The sequence below is a fragment of the Fistularia commersonii genome, chromosome 7 (genome assembly GCF_037954325.1).
Source record: "Fistularia commersonii isolate RoL2024-O1a breed Wild chromosome 7, RoL_Fcom_v1.0, whole genome shotgun sequence".
NCBI lineage: Eukaryota > Metazoa > Chordata > Actinopteri > Syngnathiformes > Fistulariidae > Fistularia > Fistularia commersonii.
The window spans coordinates 10,150,529-10,175,425 of record NC_141290.1 but is presented as its reverse complement, the minus strand read 5'-3'; the positions used below and the strand labels follow the sequence as shown (position 1 = coordinate 10,175,425).

Here is a 24,897-nt window from a genome sequence, read left to right as displayed (position 1 = left end):
AGGAGTGTTAACCTACCCTGGCTGTACGCTGGATCCCCTGGGTGCGGCGGGTACGGCCCCGGCTGCATCACTGGGTATGGAGAAGGGACGCCCGGGTACTGCGGCACCATGGGGTAACCAGCGCGCGGATACTCAGCCGGTCCGAGGGGTTTCCCGTACGCATCGTACAGGGGCTCGATCGGGTAGCTGGCCATGGGGATCTGCTGGGCTGTGGGAGGATAACCAATAGAGATACTGATGCGTTCCTCAACTCACTCCTCATGACTGATATGATCCCTTGATAACTCATTCATTCATTGTCCCGTTCGTTTATCTTCTCCACGGGGTCCGGGAGGATGGAGACAATTTTTTTTTTTTAATACCAGACAAGAGACGGGGTTTAACCCCAAAATGAAAGAGCTTTTTCTTTTCTAAATTGAAATTGAGATAATATCACGCCTGTAATTTTTGCAGGCTCACCTCTTGTTAACTTTTAGGCAACTTCTATATATTGTGTGCAATTTCTTAACACATTATCAAGAATGTTTTACCTAATTTGAAGTAATATTAAGGTATTTTTAATTGTTTTCAAATTGTCTTGATTTTATTTTAAGGGGAACTACTGACTTAATTAGCCATGACTTTCTTTTTAGCCATCATTTTTTTTTTATCATTTCATTACGTAAATATTTGTGGTCCTGAAGGGAACATGGGAAACACAGTTTCTTTTTGTGAGCGCGTAAGATTTTCAAAGAGTTTTTGCTTTTTCATCTCTGTAACCACATTTGTCTGCAAGAACCGGATTTCACAGGGGAGGAGGAGATGTCTTACCCTCGTAAGGGGTCCTGCCTCTCTGCTGCCTCCTCTGGTAGAGGTAACAACAGGAGCACATGAAGCAGCAGACCATCGTCGCGATGATCACCACAAAAAGGAGAATGGAGGAGGCGATGCCCGCGAGGGTGGTCGGGCTGAAGGGGAGAGGAGGAAAGAAAGATAGGTGGGTTTTTTTAATCATCAGGAAGCAGATTGTTGTTCCATCTGGCTAACAGTGCCTTTGCTTGAGTTTCAACTGTAAGAGCAATGAGATGACTTACAGCGTAGAGACTCTCTCCCTACCAGCTATGATTTTCTCATTGTTTCAGTAAAGTCAAAAGAAAAGTCATGGTCATCTCAATCTCTGATCTGATCTTCCTTTGGAGCCTACATCTATCCATGCACAGCCAACACAGAAATCCCAGCTGTTATTGGCCTGCTCACCATTCTTTTCCTCTGCTGACAAAAGCAGCAACACAATTACTACCCAGGACACTCCGCCACCTCTAGTAGGATAATTTCATGCAACTTTACCACTGTACTTTTCTACTATTCAACATCACTTGAATGAAAGTGCCTCGATCCCGCTTGATTTACTTTAGATTATTAAAATGACTCCTCTGTTTGATGCACTCTCCCCCCTGCTGAATTGCTTGGTTTGGAAAAATTCCTTGATTCCTTCAAGATCAGGATAATGTTGTCTGTTCCCGCTGATATTTGTATTGGATATCCACAAACCAAATTGAAATTTAAAACACAGCTTCAACACTGAGGTATTTCACCTCAGTCCTTTCATTCAGTAAATAACACTAATGAAGTTCCTGGCACCAGACCGGCCTCCACCTCACACTTTTCTACTTTACACTTGGTGATCGATTGGACTCTCGGCGTTGACGAGCATCACTGTTTATTTAGTTATTCATTTATTTCGGGTCAGCTGAGGATGCCGGCGTCCTCCAAAACTGTGTTGTTCATCCACCAGACATCGAAAGGCCGAAGGGGATTAAATTTGCAATTACATAACTAAGATTAAGGAGAAAAATCCTCACTTCAAGAGTAACTGGGGCCAGCGGATGTTTGGCAAATATCTGCTTGATGAATAAATAAGAGCAACAGAAAGAAAAAACAACAAACAATGTTTTTCTTTGGTCGGTTTGTATTGTTGATAAAAGGCTCAGCTCTCTGCAAACTCTGTCAGCATAAAAAAAAACTTCCCCACAACCTCAGAGCAAGTAAATCCATTGGTGCAATTCAAGCTGTCATTTTTCTTCACTGGCCTGTGTCAGTGGTGCCTCTTGTTGTAAACATCTGAAAACCTTTATGAGCGATGGGTTCATTTTCAAGACCGGGAGCTGCGCAGAGCCTGAGAGAAACTGCAGACGCCTTAGGTGTTCCTGTCAGCCTAAGATAAATGGCCCCGCAGCTGCAGCCGCCAATACTGAACAAGAATGCAGACCGGCAGTGTCGAATTAACCGGTGATTCAGTTTAAATAACGACACCCCAAACCTGAACTGGAAGAGCATGCAGTGCTTCTGCTCGCGCTCGGTGATCATCTTCAGGGCATCCAGGCAGCAGTAGCGCCGGTGGCAGTTCCCACAGCAGAAGGTGATGAGGGGGCAGTCAAAGCCGTTGTGCCACGTGCCGTTTTTGTCCACGTACCACAGGCAGTCCTCATTGCCGCTGACTGCAAATCAAAACAAATGCGAAGGTCAGGGGTTTACAGTTTCTTCACTGTAAGAATTTTTAATTGAACTGTCTTTGGGTTGTGGCGAGGGTTGTGGTTATCACACATTCAAAGCAAGAAACTTCAACTGTTCATTAACAGAAAGACCTTTGTTTTGCCTTCAGGAAAAAACTAATTTATTTATCAACATGTTACGACTCTTCGGTCTTCTGCCAGGATAAACACCAATGGCGATGAATTATTCAGCACCCGCGAAGGGCAGACAGATTTGGGGGGCAGTAGAGACGCTGACAAGTACGAGAACTAGCAAAGGTTTCTTTTTGAAGAATTTCTGCCTGAAAAATACTCTTGAAAAATCACAATCAATAACTGCTGCTTCATTTCCTGTCAATTAGTTTTGTCAGGCGGTTGAGACCGTTGAGAGGTAGTCGGTTGTTCTGGTCAGGAATTATTCATTCACAAATTAAGATTAACAGCAGGGAGACGCCAGGTTCACAGTAACAATGGCGGGAAATGTGGTGAGCCCATGCTTTTAGGCGTGCAGTGATACAGACGTGTTCCCTTTACAATCACAGGCAATTAAGGGTGATATTTTTAATCAAGTGTGCGTGAATACAATTTGTCAGACAACCCCCCCAGTTGATAGACTGTACCATTTAAACACTGCTTGCAGTACTTCTGAGAAATAATTTTCAGTTTGTGAAGCCAGAGAGAATATTACAAATTCTGCAGGCATCTAGCGTTTGCATATTCGGGGGCGGTGTGGCGCAGGAGGTAGAGCAAACGTCTCCGGAACCAAACAATCCTTGTTTGATTCCCAGCTCCTCATGTGTATCGAAGTGTTGTTGAGCAAGTGCTGGTGGACTGCATGCCTTCTGCTCATGGTTCATCCGTGATAGGTTTATTGCAGAGAACGAGTTTCCCCACAGGGATTGATAAAGGATAAATGATTATATTTTAATGGAAAAGTTGTTTGTGAATACAGCCCAACATTCATTTTAAGCCAGTTCAATTGCTGTTCTTCAACATAATAGGATGTCAGGATTAGGAGTATTTCTGGAAATTATTTGAAATAAATGAGAATACTTTGGACAGGATATGATTGCGTTTACTTCAGATGGGTGAACATTTACTCGTGCATTTTGATTCTGATTAAGCCAAGAAACAACTAGGCGTATTTAAGAACTAATTACTTAAAAACAAACAAAAATAAAACGTTGAAGGGGGGGGGGGCACAAATCTTTTGTTTATATTATGAAGACCCGAAAAACACGTCACGTGACCCTGTGACACCACGAGACTTCACATTTACGGCGCGACTTGAGAGCTGACGTCACACCTCCTCGCGAGTGCACAACTTTGACGCAAGAGTTTTTTTTCGAAGAGGAGGAGGGAGAGAAAATAGTTCCTCCCGTAAAAACGCCACTAACACTATCCGGAGGGGGGGGGGGGGTCGCCTCGGGTCACCGGGGCAGGGCCGCGACCGGTGACTGTTTTGGGTGAAAACGCGAGAGGCGAAAGAGAAAAGAAAGCCTTTCACCCCCCGCCCCAGTTGTGCCGGAGAAAAGGCCGATATCTCCGCCGAAGCACCCCACCACCACCACCACCCTCGCCAGCGATGACACAGGCGATAGATAACGTTCTAACACGGCGGCGGGATATTCGGTTACTGAGATGTGAGTAGGCTTCTATTTTGAAGAGTTAACACGTGAGATGGACACCAAGAGTTTGGCCGGTGGGGGTGGGGGGGTGGATGGGATGCGGCGAATCTGCCGGTGTCGGCTGGGTGGTGGTGGTGGTGGTGGGGTCAAAAACGCATCTCGACCGTGAACCGTTAGCATGAGGCGCGGCCATGACGGCGGTATAATCTCACCGTGAGACGCGCAGAGGACGAAGGCGAGCAGCGCAAGAGCCGAGGCGGCGAGAGACATGTTGCCCGCTGGAAGCGCCGTCCTCATCCCGAACGTTTCCTTAAGAACATAAATTAAACGACAGACACCTTGCAAGAAAATATATGTAACTAAAGGTAGCTCTCGCTCATGGTCCCGGTCGAGGAGCCGCTGCGAAGGCAGGTGGAGTCCCACGATAAGTGTTTATCCGTGGAAATGACACATCGCGGCTGTGACGCCGTTCTCCCGGGACTGTTGGGGTGGTGCCTTCAAGTGTCAGCCTAAACGTGGGAATTCTGGGAAGTGACGGGAGGGCGGGAGGATCAGGGGGGCAAAAAATAAAATACTGTTAAGAGATTCACTGTTGTATCGTGCGGGAACGTATTTATCTTGGTACAAAACAGTGCAGGAGTTAAGAGTAGAAATGCTTTTTGTAGCGCTGTTAAATCAATCTGCATGTTTTGTCTTCTCCTTTTGTCTTTTTCCTTCAAGGGGTCGCCACAGTGAATCAAACTTCTCCATCTAGCCCTATTCTCTGTATCCTCTCTCACAACAACTACCTTCATATCCTCTCTTACTACGTCCATAAATCCTCTCTTTGGTCTTCCTCTCTGGACCTCCAATTCCAGCATCCATCTACCAATATATTCACCATCCCTCCTCTGTACATGACCGAACCATCTCATTCTGGCTTCTCTGACCCTCTCTCCAAAACATCTAACATGCGCTGTTCCTCTGATAGACTCATTCCTGATCCTATCCATCCTTGTCACTCCCAGAGAGAACTTCAACATCTTCATGATGGTGACCTCAAGCTCTGCCTCCTGTCTTTTCCTGTGATCTGCAAACATCATGGTCCATGGAGATTCTTGTCTAACCTCATCGATCAGCCTGTCCCTCACCACTGCAAACAAGGGACTTCAGAGCTGATACCTGATGGAGTCCCACCTCCACCTTGAACTTCTCTGTGACCCCAACAGTACACCTCTCCACTGTCTCACAGCTAGCATACATGTCCTGTACCAGTCTAACATACTTCTCTGCTACTCCAGACTTCCTCATACGATACAATCTGCATGTTTTGTAAGATGATATAAATGACTAACCACTTTTAGAGCTATGAGCGCTTCAATGGCCACATTATTTCCATTCTCCATCAGAACAAACACCTGGCGTCCCTTTTGCAAGGTAACCCAGGTGGCGTATTTTAACACGTGTTTTCAGTTCAAGGGGATTTCTAGAGCACTTTGAGGCCCATCGCAGGTCAAAACGCCCTCCCAAACTCACCCCAACCCCCATTGGTGGGTCCTGGGATGGTTTGGATTCTGTCATACACCTGATAGAGATGAAGGTCAGCGTGACATGAAGACACCAGAAAGGGTTGGTCCGTCGCCTCAGTGGTAAATTTTAACATTTACCACCATAAATGTCCTTTTTTTTTGTTTGTTTTTACAAGGTACCTGAGAGGCCATTCCTTTATACTGTCCATCTCAAACAGGCCTCTTCGTTCCCTTGGTAACAAATTCATTTCTTTTGTTATTCTTCAACATACTAGAAAGGCTTCATGAAAATAATCATCTAGTGTGAATGAGATTTGGTCAGTCATTTAAAATAATTTGCAGAAAACATTCAATTCGCTACAGTAAAGCCTTATAAAGATTACAATCTCACACACTGACAAATTATTTGCAAATTGGTGTGTAAATAGCATTTATGCATAGTTTTCCCACATCGTATTTCTGGGTACAGTAAATCCTAAAATGTGTGATCTCTTCGGCCATTTACAAAATCAGAAATACTGCAGCAGGGATGTTATCTTGTAAATCAGGGCTATGTATTGTATGATGTGCCTGTATTCATGTACTGAGCCTTCTAAATGGCATTTGACCATAATTGTCTTTTTCCTGATAAAAGTTTTCGTCTCGAACAGTTCTCTGGTGCACTTCAGATTTAATCGGTTCCATTTCAACACTAATAATGTAAATATAAAGTCCACTGTTGAGTGGCCTTGTGGTTTTGAATCTTATAAAGATTTTTATCATCTTTTTTCCCTTCAGAGCTTATTCATTCCTTTAAATGCATTTCTTGTTTTGGTTTCTCCCTAAACAGTGGGTCTCTCCCCCCCTTTTTAGGTCCCCTGGATCTGGTTTCAATCTTGTACTGTCCCCAGCACCCTTCTTTCAAACCCATTAACTGCATTTAATACTGTCAAATGTTAAAAATAGCAACACTGGTAAGGGTTAACAAGAATAAAATGATGAAACATTATAAATTGTAAAGGAATTGTCACCTAGCCCCAAGTTAAAGCAGCAAAAACAAAGGCATTGACAGCAAAATATGTAACAAAAGTCACCTTTACATTCCAGATTTGAGAAAAAGTGACTGAAAACGTCATTACCAGAACAGAGGACTGAAAAAGAGGACATCTGGATCAATCTTGACTTTTATTTAGAAATCTTTTAATCCCAAATGGTAATGAGGACAAGGAAATGACAAGGCTGTGACTCACCATGGCAACAGTGTAAATTCCCAAATACTCACCATGCCCAGAGACACAATAGATGAACTTAAAAAGTCTTTTCATTTCCTGTTCGATAGTTAACGTTTTCTGGAGCAAAAGGCCGCCAATCTTTCCAGAGATCAGAATGTTTCTTATCCTTCAATGTTTCCTGGAAGTATTTCCAAGCTGCATTTGATGGATTTCTTTTCTTTTTCTTCGCAACACAAACAAACGGGCTGAGTAACAAAGAAGACACAGCAAAATAGTCTTCATATTTCAAAAGTTTTCAGGTCCGAGCGTGAAGCCTCGACCTCCTCGCCTCTCCAGTCATGAGTTTTGTATAAAATATCAGCAGGGGATGAACAGCGCCCCGCCATCGACCCAGCTGCTACTGCTCTTCTGCAATGGACCTGGGAATCTGCCGTGTCCTTTGTCCCATCACCGAGTGCGGAGAAAACCAAGGAATCATGGGTAAGTGCATCCCGTCGTCCCAACACGTCGAGTCTCTTCTTTTTACCGAGTTTTATGTAAATTCAATGAGGGTTCCTGTGTGACGGGGCAATGGAAGAGGGTGCCGGGTTGAGGCAGCAGTGGGTGAGTGGGGTGGGGGTGCTAGAGACCTATAGACTGCAGGGTTTGTCTCTCAGCATTGTTGAGGTGGCCTGAGAACATACTGTAACAAGGCTGCTGGGCGAACTGTGTCAGGAAGTCGGTCAGGTAAGCCTGGCAAGAGAAGATACAGACCGGGTCAACTCTGCTCATGTCACTGAGACTAAGCCGATCTATGTTAAGTGTATGTGTGTGTGTGTATGTGTGTGTGTGTGTGTCTGACAAGTTTTCATGGCGTATTGTGCACAGAGTCTGCTCTTTCTACTGGGTTTTCCAGCTGAATTCAGGCTGGATTGATAATATATAAATATGAGGTTGAGTAAAAGTGGTGTGACAAACGCTTGGCAAACTCCATTTGGTTTTGTGAACTTGCTCTGAGGTCTATAGAATAGGGTCACCATAGGGTAGGGAGCATTTTTCTCCGACTGCAGGGTGAGAACATAATGTTTTGGTTGACCAGCTCACCGGGGGAAAAAGAAACAAAAGAAGAACCAATATTAAAGTCTGTGAGGCTCTGGGTCTGCAGTGTAAGCTTGGGGATTCTTTAAACTTGGAAGTTTTCTGCCTCCATCTGGCAATATTGAGCCCCTCCATCAGCTTTCAGGTTAGTACAGTATGTCAGGAATTTAGACCTTGGTGCACAATGTGCTGATCATCTTGTTCTAATCAAATGGCCACGATGAAAAAACAGTTACTTTGCCTTTGAATGTATCCAAAGTTGTGGCTGACCTTGCAATTCAGCAAGACATTTAGACAAGTTCTGAAAAATACCATTCGGAGACAAGCCAGCTTGGACTTCAGCCTTGAAGACTAATCCAGCGAGACGGGCATCGTTTTACTCCAAAGCCCCCCCCCTCCTTTTTTTTTTTTAACTGGGGCATCATCGGATCTGGTCTGACATACAAATACTGGCCTCCTTGACTCACAGCAGATGATAGGAGTCCTGTGAGACCAACTTTCACCCCCACACCACTACTAATAGCCACCTTGCAAAGATCCCTGGATGTGGTACAATAACACGGCTGCCACGATTTACAGCGTTTCCTGTCAAACACAGTTGTGCTTTCCTGTCAGAGGAGCCGGTTTATTTATTACTGTTTATGCACGGCCTCGAAGTCTGTATAACAGATCGGTGGCAGGAACCTCCTCCTGCTGCGGGTAATGGAGAAAAACATCTATGTTAAAGGGACAGACAACTGATGTCACAGGATACACGCTTGTACATCTTAAGCTGGTTATGCTATCTCTACATTTGTAACATGTTAATGTACCTGGCTGCTATGACAACTTCTTTTCCCTCTGGGGCTGATTATCCCATCTATTCATATCACTGGGGGGTCTTAAGGAGAACATTTTTAAGAATCAGGTAATCAGGTACTTTTCACTGAGGTTTAATCACCATGGTAGCTCATTGTGAATATCTAAGCCATCTTGGCCCCAGTGATGCGCCAGGAGAGGAGATTATCATGGAAAAAGCCCCGGAGTAGTCAACATTTGAGGTCAAACGATGACGAGGGAGCAGAGTGTGACTGTGACAGGTCATCTCCGCGCTAGTAGCAACATCGCCGAGCCAACGTGGCTGCCCTCGGAAGTGGGAAAAGGCTGAGTTAACAAAATAAGCTGATAATGGCGATTGGGTCTTTTGTAGGTCAACGTACAATATGTTGACGGTGATTCACGTATAAGATGGAATTCAGGGTCATAACGGGATCAGTGTTGACTCGTCCGTCTCCCTTTCAGACGTGAAATGCATATTTAAAACATTTCCCTTGTCCTTCTCGCTATAACTTTCTACTGTTTTTGTTAGCCTTTTAAAGACAGCATTTTAAAAAGTACAGCGGAACCTTGACTTACGAGTACATAAACTTAGGAGTTTTTTCTGAGATCGAAGACATCATTCAGTGGATTTTTGCTTTGTGATTTGAGGTGTCGGAAGAGTCATTCAGAGCCGGTCGGGGACGGTTTGATGGTTTTAAGAAGAGAAGTGGCATTTCTCGATCGGTAAATTATGTTTAATTTAATATATGAACAAATTGAGCCCCAAGCCTGTCAAGAAACCAATCAAACTTCTATGTCATGGTTCCACTGCCCTTAAATATGCTAAGTCATCAGAAATCATCATGCTAAATACCTCTTCATCAAAAACAAATTAAAACATAAACCTTGGAAAAAAAATCATTAGTGGTTTAGTGGCCATACCTGTAGGTCAATTTGATAAATGGGGTCTTTCAAGGCATCTGGATCGTCCTCATCATCATCCTCATAATAATCATCATCTGGAAGACAAGTAAAAACTTGACATTTAGAAAGTCCTTTAATAAACAAATGTATGCAAACAGATGACTGTTGACGGTGGGATGAAACCCCTGGAATGGAGAAGGCCGATACCGTATTTATTGGAGGCGATAAGATCTGAAAGGAGCTGTCCTGCCAGCCCTTCGTCCTCTTCCTCCTCGTCCCCTTCGTCTTCCTCCTGCTCCTCCCACATACCGGTGGAATCTGAGATGAATCGCAAATGAATCACCTGGGTCGCCTTGGGATGCACCGGCGTTGGTCAAAGTTCCTGACTTTCCTCAGCTCAGGGGTGATTCTCTAAACCTGACTGCGACTTCGGAAACATGTCGGGAAAGGCTCGGTCTCGGGTAAAACGATCCTGTGCTCGGAATGGTCATTCCAAGCACCGGCCAGCAGGAGGACTTCTAACGGTGATACTAAGTAAACAACTGATGCTGTTCTGCTTACATGTTGAAGGATAATGTTATTCAGAAAACACACGTAAGGCCCATTATATTTGGTTCTGTGAAAAACATCTACATAATTTACATCGACGATGTTAAATGCTAAATTAGAGAAGTCAGTTTTGCTGAGTGATGTCAAGTATAGTGTTAAACCCTAACTTTACACGTAGTTTATGTTTGATGAAAAAGAAAAACTATGTTAAGACAGTGGACAGGTCAAAGCTTGAAAACAGGTGTGCTTCACACAGTTTTTGTACTTACCTTGGCTCCAGTCGGCTGCATTCGCCCGGCTGGCATTCGCCTCCACTACCGTCGACAGCTCATTGATGATCAATTTAAAGATTTTTACAAGCAAGGGAATGTTGGTCCACCTCTCCGGATCTGAGGGGGGTATGAACAAGAACGATGACACAGAGGTCAGTTTTAAACCAATGTCTGCAACAAAATCTTGGGAGAGAGAAAAAAAAACAAAAAGTATTTTGGAGCCTTACTCTTTGCAGACTTGGAGCGCGTTCGGATGCCGTCCTCTGGACAGAAGATCTCCTCTCCTTTCACCACAATGTCCTGGAGACGTTTGTCATCAGTGTTGAGACTGTGCTGTAGTAGCTTGCAGAGAGCCACCGTGCTGCAGGAGGGGAAGGACATGGACCAGATATAGGGAAAAGAGACGGCTAAGTAGGTATTTGGCTGCACTCAAACATGGATACTGTGTTTATGTGTGCAGTGAGCCAACCAGTCACTGCAGTCTCATATTCATGCCACAATTATTGACGTTCACACCACATTTAGGTAAGTGTACAATACCCGGCTGCAGATTTGAAAAATGTGCAAAGTGTGCTTTCTTTGTATTGGTTCTGACTTTTATATACACCTAATTTGGGTGCTTGTGAGCGCAAATCGCTAATCGCCCAATCACGTGGCGATTAGCCCATGCTGGGGTTTAAACCAAGCTTGAGAAGGTAATTAAAAGGACTCTGAATGCGGTGAATGCTTTACTGTTATTATTATATTATTATTATTATTATTGTTAATTTCATGTCACTGTGGGATAGCAAGAAAACGTGTTCTCAATTCCTCTGTACATCCAGTACATGTTCAGAAACTGACAAAGCTGACTTTGAGGTATGGACGTATCTAGGGTTTGCAGAGAGGCGACGGTGACTCAAGTAGCCACTTGTTTCAACCAAGGCATACAGGATCTATTGCGGTGAGCCCAATTTAACGGGAGGCAGAAAAAAGGAGGCAACCATGGTTTGCTAGAGACCATGTCTCCAACTGTAGCTGATGGAATAGGAACCTGAGGAGACCAACATGAGAGCAAGGACTGACCCTACCTTGTATCAGCAGGTGGTGGAGTGATAGTGTAAGAGATCTCTTGTTGACAAACATGCACAGAATCTCTTAAGAGTGTTTCTAGCACCTTGTTGAATCTACACCACAGAGAATTATGGCGGCTCTGAAGGCAGAAGTGGATCCGACCCGGTACTCACAAGGTGTACCTTACAAAGTGGCCAGTGAGTGTGTTGCTGGAACGCAATGCCATTCCGCTCCCTGTAAGAAAGTTGTAAAATATTGATGAAAAACAAGTCGTACCTGACTTTTCCCTCATACTGTCCATAGAAGAGGTGCTGCCTGCTCATCCACTCTGTCATGACAAACTCCAGGGCGGGCTTCCCAGTAGGACCAGGTAGGCTGCACAGGAACTCCAGCAGAGGCTCCAGCTGGGAGTGTACCAGGTGTGCAAACACCATGATCAGAGACTACAGACAGTGAGGACAGAAAAAGCAGAGGGGGAACCATCAAAGTGGCATCTGAGAGGGGAAAAACGAACTTCGGCTTGGAGGGTCACCTTTCTCCCTTACCTGCATGACACTCAGGGTCTCGGCCTGCTGCATCTTACTCAGGATTGCCCTGAGGATTTGGTCGAGCTGCTCCCCGAGCTCGGTCCCTGCCCTGGAGATCAGCGTGGAAACCAACCTGCCTACGAAGGCGGCCGTGAACTCGGACGTCCTGGGATCGAGCAGCTGGTTGACCACCTGCATGACGTACCACAGGCCGCTGTTGCCCTGTTCGTCCCGCCACTGAGCGATCTGCTCGAGGGCCACGGAGACGTACGCCCGCAGACACTCGCCGCCGTTCTGGGGAGGGGCAAGACAGAATGAGGAAAGTGGGTTTGAAGGCAAACAACCATGTTATTTTACCTTTATGGGAAAAGCACATGGGTTTATATGCAACATGATACAGTGGAACCACTTTTCGTCAACTTGGGAATTTTCTAAGACAGGAGTTGTCACTCAGATCTCATATCAAAAAGCAATAAAAATCGATGGAGTAAGAAGCAAGCGGGATGAGAGTTTGACACCAACGTGGCTGCCGCTGTGAGGTGGTGTTCAAAAACAGCCGCCAACCACTGGGTGGCTCAGGGAAACTCATGAAACAACATGAGTGAGGTGTGTGTCTTGGACTTCTCGATGGAGAAGTTGTGCAATACCGTGACGGCGAGCATCATCAGTGAGAAGGCAGAAGACATTTCCGGGGATTTTGTGCAACAGACCGCGGAAATGTCGACGGACAGGGTGTCGGAAGAGTCATTCAGAGACGGTCGGGGACGGTTTGATGGTTTTAAAAAGAGAAGCAGCATTCACTTCATCGCTAAATGAAGTTTAGCAAAGTGTTACTCCAACACATTGCGGTATTAAGTGCATCCATGAAATTAAAAACGGACTATCTCCACTGGCCATGCATCTCCGTCCGATCTTCATGGTAAAAACACTTTACAATCCCAATTTATTCCTTTCCAGGCTCTCTTATTATGTATTATAATTTTTTTTTGTTATTGATAGAGTACATTTTTCCTATTTAAAAACACACCAAAACCCGGGGAGCTGGAATGGATCAATTGCGTTCAATTCATTTTAATGGGTACATTTAATTTGATACACATTCAAATCAAGCCACGGAAGGAACTAATAATAACTAAACTAATAAGTCCAAGTATTACTGTATGTTTTTTTATTTTACTACATTAGCCTTTGCTGTTCCTCACCAGAGACTTTGCAAGAGAGTTTACCTGCATAATAGTGTTGTCATCAGTGCGCAAGGTGCACTGTGCCACCACAGGGAAAGCCTGGCATACCAGGACCTCTGAAAGAGGCGGCTTAGTGTTGCGAACAACAGTAGTCAGGATGTCTATGGACGTCTGGAGAAAGCGAGAAGAGATGATTTAGCCCGAATGCTCATTTTTAGGTGTTAGAGAAAATATTCACATATGTTATAGGCCTGTTTCTTTGTCACTTACTGCGCAGAGTCCAGAGGGAATCTTGTCGGCAGGAGCCTGCATGATGCTGACCAGCGTGGGGATGAGGCGCATCTGCATGGGGCCCTGGCAGCCTTCGATCTGGGCCAGTTCCTTAAAAATATCCTGAGCCAGAGATGCTACCACGGGGTCTTAGGAGGAGAGAAGGAGACAGGGCCTGATGTAAAAAATAAAAAGAACACACAATATCTACATGTCTTCTCTGGGGACCACCGAAGGATTGTGGCTTGAATGAGCGCGCTTTCGCCAGCAGGAAAGACAAATACACTGCAACGTGATATACAATGAGGTAAATATCACATTATTTGAGGAGTGGCAATGACTCAGTACCATTGTTATATTTAAGGAATATTGCAATGGTGAGGGGGCAGATCTTGTTCTCGGCGCTGGTGGTGAAGGCCGGGTCCACGGTGCACACTATGCACAGCGTCTCCATGACCAGGGTCAGCACCTCGGAGCTGAACTGCGCGGCAAGTTGGACCAGCCCCTCCAGGATGCTGGGGAGGAAGGGCTGCAGCACGTGGGTGCTCTCCGAAAGCTTCAGCTGGTCGCAGTACCTGCGGGGAGAAAAGACAGGTCACCGGTCAGCGTTCGGTTACACAACTTATGGAAAGTTGGAAGTTCTACCATATCCAGACATCGTTGCGTAACTGCCATTGACCACCGCTCGACCCATGAATGCCTTTTTATTTAAAAAAAGAACATGCCCTTTTTCCCCAAACAGCAGTAACTGGCTTTTACAGAACTCGGTCAGAATATTTGGCTATGCAGCAGTCCCTCGCCATATCACCTTTCATGGTCTCACTGTATATATAAAACTGCAAAACCTGCGTTATAGCGAACTATCTGTGATATAAAATTGTACAATTTTTATATTTTACATTGCATTACATTTTTGCTACACCATGGCTTTGTGTGGCATAAAAGTATTTTTATATATTTATCATTTCAATAATTTTTAGGGTCAAATGAGCATTTTCTAGAGCCGTTCAACTACGCCGTGTTCTGTGTTCTGTATCCTGGGCTGTGATTGGCTCAGCCACCGTAGCATCATTCCCTGCATCTCCCATGCATAGCATGCATTCAGCATCTCACCTTGTCCATTCAGGCTATTTAACCCATAAAAAGGGTTTTATAAAGGGAAGGGTTTATAGCATACAGGAAAGGTTGATAAGTGTGTGGAAACGTTCATAAAGCTTTAAAATATGTACAAATAATAAAATCAAAATATGGATGCTACTTGGCAGATTTTCATTTATCACAGTTGGTTTTGGAACATAAGCCCCATAAATGAGGGATTACTGTCACAATAAAATGAATTTATTTAAGAAGCTGTGATGGCAATGGTATTTGAATGGCATGAGCAGGTCCAGGTCTTTTTCGCCTGCAGTCTTTCACCATAAGAATTGGTTCTATAAAAAAAACAAAAACGATGACCCCCTCACCCCCAGATGGCCCTGACTGCAGATATGCGGACGGAGGGCGGCTGGCTGTCGTGGAGGCCGCTGACGGTGGCCTGGAGAAACTGCTGGATGAGCTCTGGGGACATCGCTGCCGTGAAGCGACTGGCCGCCCACAGAGCACGGCCCAGGAGGAACGGAGATGCGGCTGCTCAAGGGAGGAATACAACTTGAGTGTCGAAACAGAAGAGGAAACAGCTACCATTTGGGTGGTGAATAAAGTGCCATTTATTTACTGTTAAATAGAAAAGGTGTAGTTTCTTTACAGACTGATCATAAACTTAACATTGCAGATTATATAAATCAAGGACAATTTGAGATTCCTAAGAAATTCTGTGCGACACCACAAATACTCCCCCTTTCTACCTCCATCTCTACCTAACACTCATCTGTGCAACATTTGTATTTACACCTTCTCAAGGACACATCAGTTATTTAATTTCTAATACCTACATCTCTGACTGTTCACCTGTTATTTCTATAACAATTAGCTGCACAAGGTATTTTTTTTATTTCTTATTTTTATATTTTGCTTTGTATTGTATATATTGTACATAGTCTGTATGTTTGTATCTATATTCTTTATTTGCATATTCTTCTATAATTACTCTTTGCACACTTTCCTACCCTGCAATCCTGCTGTGACAATTTAATTTCCCCGTCATTGGATCAATTGTCCATCTTCTTTTATCTTAAATTCAAATCACCACATGCCTCGGGATCATGATGCAATATCGTAATACATTGTAATAAATGAACTACTCAGCTGCAGATTAGGGGTCTAAATTAAGTCCTTGTCAACATCCTCAGCTGATCCCTTCGGCTGTCGCCAACTAACTTCCTGTCCTCTTCCTCTCCATCCATAAAACTCCTCTCTGATCTTCTTCTAGATCTCCAGCCTGGCCGTTCCAACCTCAGCATTCCTCACCATACCGCCTCTGTCCACATCCAAACCATCCCCTTCTGCCTCTATCTCCAGAACATCTAACACGTACCATCCCTCTGACAGGACTCATTCCTGATCCTCATCACGCCCAAAACTGCAACTGCCATATCCTCATCCCCTCCTCCCGTCTTCTCCACGATACCACTGCTTCCACACCAAACCGCATCCCACTATCCTGTCCATTTTGAATCCTTGTCATTGTCATTTTATCCGAACGATAAATTCTCACTTTTATTGTCCCAGATGCTGCTATTTTGAAGCAGAAGAACTAATCACTACTGTCGGCGTACTGATTCTTGGCCACAGCTTAAAAAATCTGTACCGTAATGGTCCCGCTGTAGAATAAGTCCGCTGCATTACAAGGACTGACCTGCAAGGTTGAGATCGGCGAGGATGACGCTGGCCAGAAAACCGTGCATGTCGAACTGGATGCGACCGTTCTTCACATTCTCCGTGATGATGGTCTTGACTGAGCCGAGGGCTAACATGCACGCTTCATGAATCTTCCACCTGTGAATAAAAAACAAAAACAAAACTGAATCGCCCAGCACTGAGGATCACTTTCTGACCAGTGAGAAACGAGTGTGGTCTGAAGAGGGAGGTTGCGTTGTCTCCTCACCAGTGCTCGTCGCCTCCGGTTCTGGCCTGTTCGGCCTCCTGCAGGTGTCTGGTTGCTGCTGCAGCCAGTGCTGCTGCACTCTCATTCTGGAACTCAGCTGCAACAGCCTGGGTAAAATTAAAAAAAAAAAAAAAAGTCTAATGTTCGCATCTGTACACAAGTGCCGATGTCACTCACCTACACTAACACAGGGGTGAAATTGCAGAACCTGGAGAAGGTGCAGGTGAGTCTGGAGAGGTGAATGCAAACAAAGGCGTCTTCCTCGTATAGTGCCGCCTGATGACATATTCACCCGCTCCACTCACCAACTAGTTCCCCCACAAAATTTGTCTTAATGTCGCAAAACCAACGCACGTCGGATTGATGGAAAACGACTTTTGTAATACATGCATGGGAGATGGCGCCATAACCACAGACGGTCATAGGTCAAGGATGCTTTACACCGAGACCTGGCTGAATTCTATAATTTCATTCAGCTAATAAGACAATTTAAAACCCATGACAATGTGCATTTACGGCATTTTTGCCCATTTGTATCTCACCAGTAAGAGGTCCTGAGCGGAGATCCTGACTGAATAGGAGAAGGTATCATCGTCTTCATCTTCCACAAACTGCTGAGGGTTAGCTGTCCACACCTTGATCTGAGGAACAATTGAGGAAAAACAAAACAAAAATACATCAGTATCACACACATTCCCCGAATGGCTTCATCCACATGTGTTGGCAGCTACTTCTCACCTGGTCCTCAGTGATCTGCATATACAGGATGATGTAGTAGATGAGCTCAGGCATGGCTTTCTTCACCGTGCTCTTGAACTTGTTGTTCTCCAGCATTGTGTGGACGAACTCAAAGATGCTAAACACTAGATTCTCAAAACCTAAAACCTCACCTGCAATGCACAAGACGTACAAGAAGGGCCGTGAGCAGAAGTAACCCGTGAGCATTGCAACCTTGTTATTTTCGGCAGTGAAAAACCATATTCACCATCTGAGTCAATTGGATCATCGACATCCTCGGTGTAGTTGACCTCTGTTCGTACATAAGTGGATAGAAAGGTCAAGGAACTGTTGGGTTAAAACCTTTGCTCCTACTTGTATACAAGGCCAGATAACTTTTGTGTCACAAGGAAGGGGATTAATTTGCCCCAACTACTACAACAACAACAACAACAAAAAAACGCTTTCAGCGGAGCTGTGATTGTCACAGCAGGAGCACAGAAGGGCGTTCTGAAGGATATAAAGCTGCACTTTCAGTCAGCGTGTTCCATACAATGGGTAAAATCTGCTGCATGGAGGACACCATGGGTTTGGGGAAATTCTTAACCAGGGCTGTCACCGCCTGCAGGAAGAAGAAATACACTTCTGAAGCGGCTGCATGGAGGCGTTTAGTCATGAATGACTTAGAGGTGATTCATTTGCACAGGCATACTGATCGATCCTATGAAGCTGAGTTTGTTTTTTTTTTTTTTTTTAAAAGCAACCCCAAGCCCTTATCTACATCACGCTGAGTTCACCTTGAGGACCTCCATCTTCAGGCCGCTGTCAGACGAGGGCCCGTCAGGCATTTGCAGCGCCTGCACAAATGCTTCTGTGAACTGCTGCACCACTGGGAAGATCAAGGCTTTGGCTGCACCCTTAAAAAAAGAAGGAAAAAAAGAAAAACAAAACTTCAATGCTCTTCTCGATGGTTCAGCCTGATGTGAGGACGAGTAATAGAAAAACCCCATCACTTCTGGTGGCGGGAATTTTTTTTTTCTTTCTTTTTTACATATAAAAAAGGGGTGAAGCTGACAAAAAGGAATTTCAGAGTGTGTCCTTGGGAAACAGTGCAGGATGAATCATGTCATTATTTCATACTGCTTACAGCAGCACAAAAATATTTCTTTGCACATCTCATCTACCTCCAGCTATACCTACCACTCTCATCCATGCAGTATCTATATTAATATTTATACATTGTCCAGGACACCTTACTTATAATCATTGCATTTTCACCACCCTCCTGCCATCTCCTTCTGTGAGCCTGTAATTTCTACAACCATTACCTGCACAAGGCATTTCCTTGATTTCTTTTTAGATTTTTTATATTCTATTGAATATATTGTACATAGTCTTCGTTTATTTGAATCTGTATCTTTCATATGCATTCTCTTCTTTCTACTATTACTATTTGCGCACTTTTCTACCCTGTAAGACTGCTGTGACAATTTGATTTCCCCATTGTGGGAACAATTAAGATCTGTCTTATACCTTTAAAATGATCACTTGGCTCACCTTTTCCAGCTCTTCAATAGCACAGATGAGGTTGGCACAGGTGGTAAATATCTCCACCGCTCTGGAACGTGTGCGAATGCTGTACACCTGCGACGACGAGTGACATTCAAATCAGAGACGTTCATCTTGAGCACCGCTATCAACATTGGTCGATTTCCTGTTGCTAAGAGTCGCTGGTACCTCAGCCATGGTGAAAATCTTGTACATCTCAGGTAAGATGACAGGAGCTACCAGGGGCATCTGAGTGTCTGTCACTTCTCGCGTAAACTCTGCACACAGACAGCAGCTTTTTATTATTTTTTTTTACATCAAGAATAATCATTGTCCATAGTCAAGGTATTATTCAACAAAGGGTACAAGAGTCTGCCTTGCTTCGCTTTCCTCTCAATACAAAACAAATGTTTAGACAGCAGTAAAAAGGAAATTACACAGTGACCCAATTTGCTAACATAAACTTAGCACTAATTGAAAGCAACAACTTGCAAATCAGCCTCTACTGAAGCTATGTTTGGGATTTTGACCCCACTTGGACGTGGCTAAGCATAGCGTAACTGCACGCACACACTCCTGACAACAGTGAACATTTCCCTTGTTTCTTCACAGTTACTTGACTATGTATTGTTAGAAAATTACTTTGAGATGTGGAGCCTTGGCAAAGCAGCAGTTTCTTTATGCCTCTCATTATTTATGCAACTTTTCAATAAAAGTGATATCTCGATTTGCAGGAAAAAGCAGGAAACAAAATTCACATCCAGATTTCCGAAAAATGCCACACATTTGCAAATGTTTATCACATGTTGATTGTTGAGCAGCAGCGCTCCCTATTGACTATAAGCGTAAAAAATACATTGATGGCCTAGAAATGTTACACCTGATTTTAATGAGACTGGCGCACAAAGCGATTGAAAGACTATTTTGGGGATTATCATTGACCTCAGTATAAAAAGTTAATCCCACTTCAGGGGTATTGGCTTGCTCCTCAGGGAGCAGGGAAATTACACTTGTCCAAACTTTGTCTCTCAGATTAGCTTTGCACTGAAAATGCCAAGCAAGCATTGGTCGCTTAATTGAACAATAAGAGGTTCAATGCTGAAACTGGATCTATGTTATCATAAACGCTTTGCGTACCTGTGAGGACCCTCATTGCCCCGTGCACGGCGTTGACGTCTCCGCTGACCAGCATCTCCATGAGCAGGGTAAAGAGCTGCGGCCAGGCCTCTGGCCAGTCCCAGTGGGCAATGGCTGATACAGCATACGCCACACTGGAGCGCACTTTGCTGATGGCCTCTCGCAGCCCGTTTGGCAGCAGCTCCCTGATGGCAGCTTTCGCCTGGAGGGGGTACCACAGAGGTGAAAACGGCACGCCGCAAACAGCGGAGCAAAAAGGCGGCCCATCGGCCTCATCTTACCTGGTCTGAAGTTTCAGGAGGCCTGAATTTTTCAGACTGGGAACACCAGTGAGTTTCCACATACTGCTTCAGGATGACGGATGCCAACTGTAAACACACAACATTGACGATGAAGGGCTTCTGTTCGGTAATTAACGTCGATATGGAGGACAAAAAGTGGCACATGATAATTATGTCACACTTATCTGATAGATGCTTCATCGCTGCCGACTCACCTGACGGATGGCTAGTGCTCCCTGGGGGTCTACTGTGAGTTCTGCCAGGTGGACCCCAAACTCTGCAACAAGAACACACACCAGAGGCTTATGCTGCGGTGGGTAAAAGAAGTGATGCTCTGAGGTGAAGAGCTTTAAACCCCTGCTCTAATGAAACGCTACGAGACAATCACTTGGAAAGCGAGTAAGAACCAGCAAGCAAAGGCAACATTTGGTGGGCGATTTTGAACAGAACTGTCATACGCGCTGTCACAATCTACTGTTCCGGACCGTCATTCATCATCAGAGAGATGTTGATTGAGAAGCAATAATAAGGGAATTACAAATACGTCAGATTGAATATCATGTGGTGTGCTGGTTAGCAACTGAGTAGTTTGAAGGCATGCTGTTCTTAAACGGTTGGCACCCAGGTACTGCAACCGAGTATGGGTACAAACATTGGTAACAGCTGATATTTGGTTTAATGGTGAAAATAAACATAATCATAATAACATTTTACAAATAAAGATGGCTGATCACAGAGACAGAACTTTGTCCAGCACGTCTCCTCAGTTTAGCAGCGATGCGTGTTTGGATCGGACCCTGATGTTGTCTCCAGAGATTATTGACATCCCACTCCTCTTTGAAAATGTTTGAAAAGTTCCACCAAAATTGGGAAGGAATAACTAAATATGTATTCTGACCTTTGCTGTTTATCATTCCTTCATACACAGGACAAGGTATTGCTGTCACCTTGTGCCAAAATCCTGGGTAAAAACACATCTAGAAGCCCAATCCAGGCTGTTAAGAAGCTAAATTAAACAAACAACAAGCCAGCTACCAGCAAGTTACCACACCACCAGCCAGACACCACTTACCTACATTAGCCAACAACAGCCTGAAGCATTTAATCAGGGTTTTCACGTGGGCACCTTCCGTCATCTGTGTTTCGTCGAGTTAGGCCCACAATACCTCGGGAAGTCTCGAGTGAAATCCAGTGACCTGGAAACACCCACCTCCATGCTACACAGCTGATCTAAAAGCAAACTTTTTTTTAGCAACCACCCAAGCTATCATGCTTCCTCCTTAGCCACAAGCATTCACTTGCTCTTTCTGCTGTCTGAGACATGTTGCTGACCGCACGATTCAGGCTCCATCTGCGAATGCCCAACTCAGTCAGTAGGGCAACAAAAGACTGTCACAAACCCATGACAGCCCACCTTTACAGGACGAGATGGCTCCCGAGCCATCCAACCTCGCTGCTCTGCCTCTGATGCCATCTCAGCATACCTATCTTTTTTATGCTCACTAGCCTGGTCAACTTGATCCTCCCAGGGGACCATAAGTTCGATAAAATATGCTATCCTCTCTACCCCAGACCACAGCTACAAATTCGTCCATAGCCAGGTACTAACTATATATGCTGGTAACACCAGCTGCTAATTCAGATCAGTCACCAGCTCCCAGGCCCTGCCTAGACTTAGCTGCCCTGCATGGCACCTGTACTAAATGATCTAGCCTTTTCTCCCTCACGTACAAATTTAATTTGCCTAACCTCCCTATTACCGAGTATAGAATTTATTTCTTGACGCTTTTCTTCCACTGCTGCTACCAAACATTTCAAGACCTGGTTATGATGCCAGGTGTATCACCCCTGGGAAACACTTACCTCACACCCTGTCAATATATGTCTAAACATGCCCATCCCAGGACACAATGGGTAGCCAGCATCCTTGGCTAACCGTTGCTTTAAGTTCTGGAGAGATGGCAACACATCATACTTTCTGTATTTCTACTAGCCTCCATGCTCTACAGCTCTTTCCACTTCAGGGTTCTTCTTTCCACATTCACCCAATTCACCCACTGTCCTTGAGTTGCCTGTGACACTGCTCTACTATGTCTTACTACCTCCTCTTGCCTATGTATCCCATCAAATATCAACTTCCTCTTTTCATCCACTGTTGTCTTACTCCACACTGGTTTTCCTACCCCCAACCCAAAGTCTCCACACCTATCCTGCATCGGTCTATGATATCCCTATGACTGCCTGTGCTTGCTGCACTGCCTCCTTTGGCTTCCACATCCTCTCTGTTCTAACTATGGGTGCCACACTCCTAACTACTGAGTCCTTTGACTGAATGAGTCATTTGTATGCGAGGGAGAAAAAGTTGGATCATTTAGATCATAAAATATGCATTTCACTTTTGCTGTTTCTTTTGTTATTTTTAGTGTTTTTCTAATACTACCTAGGTGGGAATTTGAAAAGGCAAGGGAGTGGGGGATCACACCTTAATCATTCCTTACACTATCTTCATATAATTATACTGGAATTGGTGATAAAATGAGAGAGGCTGCTGCAGGACAAAGACCCGCTGATGCAAAAAGAGAAGCTACATCAGCTTTTGGAACCAACTCGCAAATATAAAAGACTTTTCAATTTGAAGGAAAAGAAACGCATATTTGTAGCTGAATTCTCTGCACGGCAGTAAAGTGACATCATTAAAACGGTTCTTTGGCTATAAACAGTGCATTAGGCGATGGGCCTGAAAGCAAACAGAGCTGGTTTGAACCTGGCCCGACGGATGTGCAGAGTTCAGGATCAGCATCCGCCTCAGCTGTGAGCCCGACTCTGGCTGGGGTTTACCAAGAGTGACATCAGGCGCCAGAAGACAATGTTACTGCTGACAGTCCTATAGAGTGGCTGCCTTAGAGAGGGGCCAGTGGAAAGGGTCCGCCTCGCTGCGACGCTGCCACACCGCCGACAGACAGCTGGCACAATTAGTCTTTGAGCAGGGGCATTGCAAACAGACAATAGATACTGTATCCGCCCGTCCTATTGAAAACGGCAATGATTTGTTGTGGATTAACTGCGGAGAACGTACGGGGTTTCTTTACTTGAAACATCAATAATTTGAGAATGCCGGTCGAGTTTTGCAGCAACAATCGTTACCAGAAAAAGAACGAATATTGAAACGCCGGGACAGGAAATCTCACAAAATTGCTTGTGTCACATTCCTCATCTGCAACACCAGTACGAGGGACACGAGGCGAACGGTCTGACATGAAGAACTCTCGTGCCACAACCAGTATTGTGACACGAGGGAAATTGTTCTGAAAAGTCGTGACGTTTGGTTTTCCTCCAATACTGTCAAATAACTCTCAAATCAAAGTTTATTTCTCATTTGCTCTTGCAATTACAGGTGAAAGGAGTCAAGATCTACGGTGGCCAAATGAAAACAAATAATCTCTGATTCATGTGCAGGATTCAAAGCTCACCTGGTCAACTTCTGATCGAATCTAGGCCTGAAGGTGGATTTAAAACCAGTGTGCAACGCAACATGAAACTGCATTGTTTAACTGCCCCAAATTTCACTTTGTTTGGCCGAGGCAGGGCCAGACTGGACTTGAAGCCCCCAATCTCTTACGGAGCCATTTCCTGCATCACTTCCAACTACGGTGGGGTACAGCTCTCAACTTGAGGCTGGAGAAACTAGTTTGATCCTTCCTGAGCAATCCTGTGGAAATATGTACACCTTCTACAGGTGAGGTGGAGGTGACGGACCACTCCCTGGCCTGGTGGTGCTGATGCAGGCAGCAGACGCGGATTGGGGGGTGGAGGGGCTGGAGAACCCCCACCCCTCCTTGCCGCTCGAATCCCGCCTCCCACCGCCCAGAGCGAACATCTTCGCGGGAAAGTGTGTCACTACACGAGGGCTTTTCCGTTCGGAGAGATCGATTAATATCCGAAGAACCGTGTGGGAGCGAGTCGACAGACGGGGTCGAGACAAATCGGCTAACGGCTGTCGGTGGTCCCGTTCGGCACGACACAAGAACCAGAGGTTCTGACCATGAGAGGGGAAATTAGGAAAAATAAAGTAACAATTTAAAAAGAGAGTTCAAATTAAGGTGTTTTTTTTTTCTAATTCACCGAGTAACCGCCACGACCACCCGGTCGGTTGTGTGTTGACGCCCGGGTAGTAGCACGTTTACACTAAGCTAACTTTGTCATCACCGGTAACTTCTGACACCGGGGCCTAAGCTAGCGCCCGTTACCGGGGCTCCGGCTGTTAGCTACGGTTCGAGCCGAGCTAACGCAGCCGGAAAGTTAGCGAGTGGGACCGCACGGCGGCCCCGAGGCCGGTACCCGGGACCCCCGGCGGGCGCGGAGGGTTTTCTCCTTCCGCGACTCACCTTCGGTCACTTCCAGCACTTTGATCTGCTCCTCCGCGGCGGCGCGCACTTCTTGAACCGGGCACAGGATGGCCGTCAGGGTCTCGATGAGGGCTTCTTTCAGCCCCTGCTGGACCGGCCCGGCGGCCGAACCCGACCGAGCGCTGCCCACCGCACTCATGCCCGCTGCGTTTTCAAGCCCGGAGCCCGCTGCAGAGACCGTACGCCACCACCCGGGGAGGAGCAGAGAGCCACGGCCGCTGCGGCGAAGCGCGCCAATGCATGGAAACGCGGGG

General features: G+C 45.2%; 2 protein-coding genes and 2 long non-coding RNA genes across 4 annotated transcripts in view; 2 read left to right on the top strand and 2 right to left on the bottom strand.

The window, feature by feature from the left end:
- shisa4 (shisa family member 4) overlaps positions 1-4,621 on the bottom strand; it is an 8,203-nt gene extending 3,582 nt beyond the window's left edge. The window contains exons 1-4 of the mRNA XM_086149745.1: positions 4,351-4,621; positions 2,300-2,477; positions 811-947; positions 17-208 (exon numbers count right to left, since the gene is read on the bottom strand). Coding sequence (XP_086005871.1) covers positions 17-208; positions 811-947; positions 2,300-2,477; positions 4,351-4,435 — 592 coding nt within the window. The 5' untranslated portion in view covers positions 4,436-4,621. The remainder of the gene's footprint in view (positions 1-16; positions 209-810; positions 948-2,299; positions 2,478-4,350) is intronic.
- Positions 3,976-8,328, top strand: LOC147232728 (uncharacterized). The gene is made up of 2 exons (XR_015106390.1): positions 3,976-4,153; positions 5,146-8,328. It is a non-coding gene; the product is annotated as an uncharacterized LOC147232728 (long non-coding RNA).
- ipo9 (importin 9) lies at positions 6,792-24,897 on the bottom strand. Its single transcript, XM_086149743.1, has 24 exons — positions 24,623-24,897; positions 20,453-20,514; positions 20,238-20,324; positions 19,957-20,158; positions 19,009-19,097; positions 18,829-18,915; positions 18,069-18,188; positions 17,793-17,893; positions 17,540-17,598; positions 17,293-17,444; positions 17,097-17,195; positions 16,555-16,661; positions 16,306-16,445; positions 14,975-15,137; positions 13,860-14,086; positions 13,512-13,660; positions 13,284-13,412; positions 12,076-12,351; positions 11,807-11,973; positions 10,705-10,838; positions 10,475-10,594; positions 9,864-9,974; positions 9,675-9,751; positions 6,792-7,589 (listed from the first exon to the last, which is right to left on the bottom strand). Exons 1-24 carry the CDS (start codon positions 24,780-24,782, stop codon positions 7,479-7,481), a joined length of 3,129 nt encoding a protein of 1,042 aa, XP_086005869.1. The 5' UTR covers positions 24,783-24,897; the 3' UTR covers positions 6,792-7,478.
- On the top strand, positions 14,063-16,908 carry LOC147232727 (uncharacterized). Its single transcript, XR_015106391.1, has 3 exons — positions 14,063-14,105; positions 14,981-15,201; positions 15,880-16,908. It is a non-coding gene; the product is annotated as an uncharacterized LOC147232727 (long non-coding RNA).

Coding starts and splice junctions, on each gene's coding strand:
- ipo9 (XM_086149743.1), bottom strand. CDS start 24,782: ATGAGTGCGGTGGGCAGCGCTCGGTCGGGTTCGGCCGCCGGGCCGGTC. Junction 18,189..18,828: donor CTATTGAAGAGCTGGAAAAG/GTGAGCCAAGTG, acceptor TCTTTTTTTAAG/GGTGCAGCCAAAGCCTTGAT. Junction 16,662..17,096: donor CCGCTCAGGACCTCTTACTG/GTGAGATACAAA, acceptor AATTTTACCCAG/GCTGTTGCAGCTGAGTTCCA.